Source organism: Bison bison, unplaced genomic scaffold (assembly GCF_000754665.1).
Source record: "Bison bison bison isolate TAMUID 2011002044 unplaced genomic scaffold, Bison_UMD1.0 scf7180017864472, whole genome shotgun sequence".
Taxonomy (NCBI): domain Eukaryota; kingdom Metazoa; phylum Chordata; class Mammalia; order Artiodactyla; family Bovidae; genus Bison; species Bison bison.
Genome location: NW_011495033.1, coordinates 665,672 through 669,668, shown reverse-complemented (window position 1 = coordinate 669,668; position 3,997 = coordinate 665,672). Strand labels below are relative to the sequence as shown.

The following is a 3,997-nucleotide window of genomic DNA, read 5'->3' as shown; positions in this document are numbered from 1 at the left end:
TACTTCACCGAGCTGTTAAGAGATGAAACAAGATAGTGTTTGTGAAAAATGGTTTGAGGAAGTATAAAGTACTGCACAAGTATGAGGAAGACCAGCGCTGCAGGTCTCAGAGCCTGTTGGGGATGGAGCCTAAGGGATTAGAACGGGAAGGTCCCTTGTCTTTGCAAAACCCACCAGCCTGGAATCTACCAGACCCCAACCCCTCTACAGGAAAAAGATGCCGCCGCTTCTTGCTGGGGCTCTTTCCCTCAAGGTCTCTGCCTCCTTTTGCAACAGAACGACCCAGATGCTGCAGGTGGCAGCTCCGTCTCGGGTTTCAGTGCAGGTTTATTTCAATTTTATATTTTATTCCAGGCAAGTGCTTATTACATGGATAGTATTCATGTCTCAATACCTAATGTCTTGGAGCATGAACAGCCACTAGAATACAGTTCCATAGTAAAAATACAATATGTACAAAATTAGGGTTTTTGTAGTTTTTTGTTTTTTTTTTTTCCCACACAGCAGATGTATCCAAACACATAAAAATCTCTACAGTCTGGGGTCGCTACAATTTATATTTCAGGAAACGGAGACACAGTGACCAAGTCCTCACTGTAAACAAGGGCCACCTCTTCGTGGGGGTGGGGGGTGGGGGTGGGACTCAGGGGTGGGGAGAAGAAGCTGTTCCTGGAGAGGGCAGGGGTTATGGTGACCCCCTAATTCCCCTCCAGGAGTTCCCTGCCCTTCTTTGGCCCCCCTAGGAACCAACCTCCCGCTCTCCCCGAGGTAAAGACTCCCAGCCAGTGAGCCACTCTGAACATCAAAAAGTAAAACACGCATGAGAGGTAAGATGTGTGTGTGTGTGTGTGTGTGTGTGTGTGCGCACGCGCGTGCACACACGTGCGTCCCCCAGGCTGGAAGGGCTAGGGAGGGGAGGGGCAGGCAGTCCCATGGGGTGAGGACAGATGTGGTCCCCACAGCGCTCAGAGGGGAGAGGCCCAAGGAAGGGCTGGGTGGCGGCTGCCCTCTCGGGCACACAGCATCACAGCGTTCACGAACAACGACAAAAACAACAGCAACAACACCCATCGTCACCAATCTGGACATAGTCATTCGGCACTAGATTCTGAGGCCCCCCACTGCGGCGGTGGGGGCGGGGAGGGACGGGGCGGCGGGCGGATGAGGTATCTGTGCATGCCCTAGGGGCGACTGGCTAACAGAACAGTTTCAAGGTGAGCAGGCCTGAGAGGAGGGCAGCTTGCCAGTGCTTCTGTTCCTGGGGGCCAGGCCTGCCCTTCTCTCTCTGCTCTTTCCAATGTCATCACACCAGGAAGAGTAAAACCAGCTCCCCCCCAAACAGGGTGATAGTGGCGGCGGCTGCAGGTGCAGAAAGGCAGCAAGCTTGTGAGGCGGGAGCTGCATTTGGGTGGGGGGCAGGGAACAGCGTCACCTCCTAGAAACCTCTGAAGTATCCCTAAGTCTCCCACCCTGGGAGACAAGAAACAGTCTCCAGGGAGGTTTTCAGGACCAGAAACTGAAAGGGAGTTCCGAGGTGGCTCAATCTACTCAAGACCTCTGTCGGCCTCCTCTGTGAACCATGGAACCACCCCCCTGCCCCGCCCCAACCTATCATTGCAAACTTCACACCCAGGATCACTGGCTCCCCCACCTCCACACACTCTGAAAGGCCACTGGTGAGTGTGTCCAGGTGGGGAGCCGAGTGTGCACATGTGTAACTGAGTGTGTCTGACACAAGGCCACTTGAAATAAATACCCACATAAAAAGAGCAGCCAAAGCAGTCTGCTGAGGCGAAGGCATGGAGAGCAGTGGCCCTCGCACACAGGCCCCCTCGCTCCTCCCCACCCCAAGCTCAGCCCTGCCCGCAGCCCTATCAGGAAGGCGGTGGCACACAGCAGCGCCCCCTGGGGGAGGGCACATGCAGAACAGCCCGCTGGAGACAGCAGGGGTTCAAAGCAAATAAAGATGAGCCCAGGGAAGGGGAAGCTGGGGCAGAAGCAACAGTTTTCCGTGGCCTGGCCATGCTCCCTCCCCACAGGTCCCCAGGGCCAAGCCCCTGGACTGTAACCTCCTGATTACCTCACCCACATGGCGCCAGGGTCCTGCAACCCAGACCAGACGCTGGTCCCGTCTCCCAGGCAGCAGGAGGCGTCCAGGCGCACTCATCCCTCCAGGGAGTGCAGAGCACGGAGCAGAGCCCAGGCCTCCTCTCTATCTTCTGGAAGCCAAAGTCAAGTCCAGGGATGGGGACAGGGTCCAGCACACCCTCCTCTCAGGCCAGACCCAGCTGGAGGTCAGCAGGGTGGCTGGGGGAGATAGTCAAGCCCCTCCTCCCTCCCCTCCATCTGCCCTCCTGAAGTCAAGAGCCCAGTGGTAGGGCAGTTGCGGGGGCTTGGAAACTTGGCAAGGGCTTGGGTTTGGTTTACTACTGGTAGAGAACTCTCTTAACTAGCTTGTTATGATCAATCACAATGACTGCAACCAGCCTGTGAGAGCCCCAGGCCGGGGCACTCACCTGTCTGGAGGGACGCCACACAAGCCACCTCCTAGGACTTGTCCCCTGTAGTCAGAGAACGCCCCCCTCCCCAGTCCCTTTGGATATCAGGGCCAACTCGCTTGAGTCCTGCTTCCCCACGTCCCCCTCCAGAACCCTGGAAGAAGAAGGCTGAGGCTCGGGAGGGGAGGGCCCGGGTGCCCAGCCATCTCACCAGACAGAGCGATAGCAGCAGCAGCAGCAGCACAGGAAGGTGGGCAGGGCGGGGGAGGCGGAAGAACACGACGTCCACATCGCACTGGTGTCAGGGGATGGGTGGGGGACGGGAATGGGAACGGCCCTGGAGCGGGCACCAGGCCAGACAGGTGGCACGTGGGCCAGAGCGTCTCTCATCACTGTCAAGTCCTAGTGCAGCGGGGTGACCCCCTGCCCTGTGCCCAGCTCCTTGAGCCCCCTCCCTCCCCTGGCTCAGAGTCTCTGCACCCCCTTCCCCTAGGAGGCCTGGGGGTGGGTATGGGTAGGGCGGGCCTGGACCTGGCTGGAATGTGTGGAGCTGGTGGGTGGGAGAGTGGGGGACAGGTCTCCCTCCCTGCCCCCGCTGGGGGCCTCTGAGTGGCCTCATCCTCAAGCCAGCTTGAGTGTGCTGACCGGGAAGGAGGGCATGGTGACCATGGTCACAGGGTTAAGCACTGTCTGGCCCACCAACTGGGGGTGGTGCACCACTTGAGCCCCCACAGCTGGCTTTGCCATGACTGTGGCTGGGGGCCCCAGCCCGGCTGTGCCATTCACTTGCTGGTGTGAGAGGGTGTGGGCGATGTGACTCACGGCCACTGGCTGGCTCACTGCCACGGGCTGCGGGTACAGGGGCAGCTGGGAGCCAAGGTGGGCCACGTGGTTGAGGGTGGCAGGGTGCACCGTGATGTGGCTGATGGGGGGCGTGGCCGGTGCCAGCTGCACGGCAGGGCTGGGGGCCGAGGGCGCGATGTGGGCGATGTGCTTGCCCCCCGGCCCCTGGAGAACGTGGTTCACAGTCTGGATGACTGAGGCGTGGGTGGTGGCAGTGTGGGCGATGACTGTGGAGCCGCCCCCGGCCGCGGCCACGAGATGGGCCGGGGCGGGCACCAGCGTTTGGGCCGGGGCCGCTGGTGGGGGCGGAGGGACCGGCAGAGGTGTCTTCTGCTGTGGCGGGGGCTGCTGCCCAGGGAGGTGGGCAGGAGACAGGGCCACAGGCTGGGCGTGCTGGTGTGGGTGTGGAGGCAGAGGCGCAGGGGCCGTGCTGGGCGGTGGCTTCGGCAGCTCCGGGTGGGGGCGATGGCTCAGCTTATGTGGGCCCAGGCCAGCCTGGTCCTCCTCCATGTCCTCGTCTATGTTGTCCTCACCCTCTGTGGAGGGACACGCGGGGAGGGACCGGTCAGGAGGGCTGGGGAATGAGAGCCTGGAGAAGCAGATGCCCCGGGGCTCTGGGGGTCACAGGGCCGAGGGTGGGGGCAGCGTGGGGCGGG

The 3,997-nt window shown here is 60.7% G+C and overlaps 1 protein-coding gene across 1 annotated transcript in view; it reads right to left on the bottom strand.

The window, feature by feature from the left end:
- Positions 1–311: 311 nt before the first annotated feature.
- The window catches only part of MNT (MAX network transcriptional repressor), a 16,553-nt gene continuing 12,867 nt past the window's right edge, over positions 312–3,997 (bottom strand). Inside the window, exon 7 of the mRNA XM_010861663.1 lies at positions 312–3,877. Coding sequence (XP_010859965.1) covers positions 3,120–3,877 — 758 coding nt within the window. The 3' untranslated portion in view covers positions 312–3,119. The remainder of the gene's footprint in view (positions 3,878–3,997) is intronic.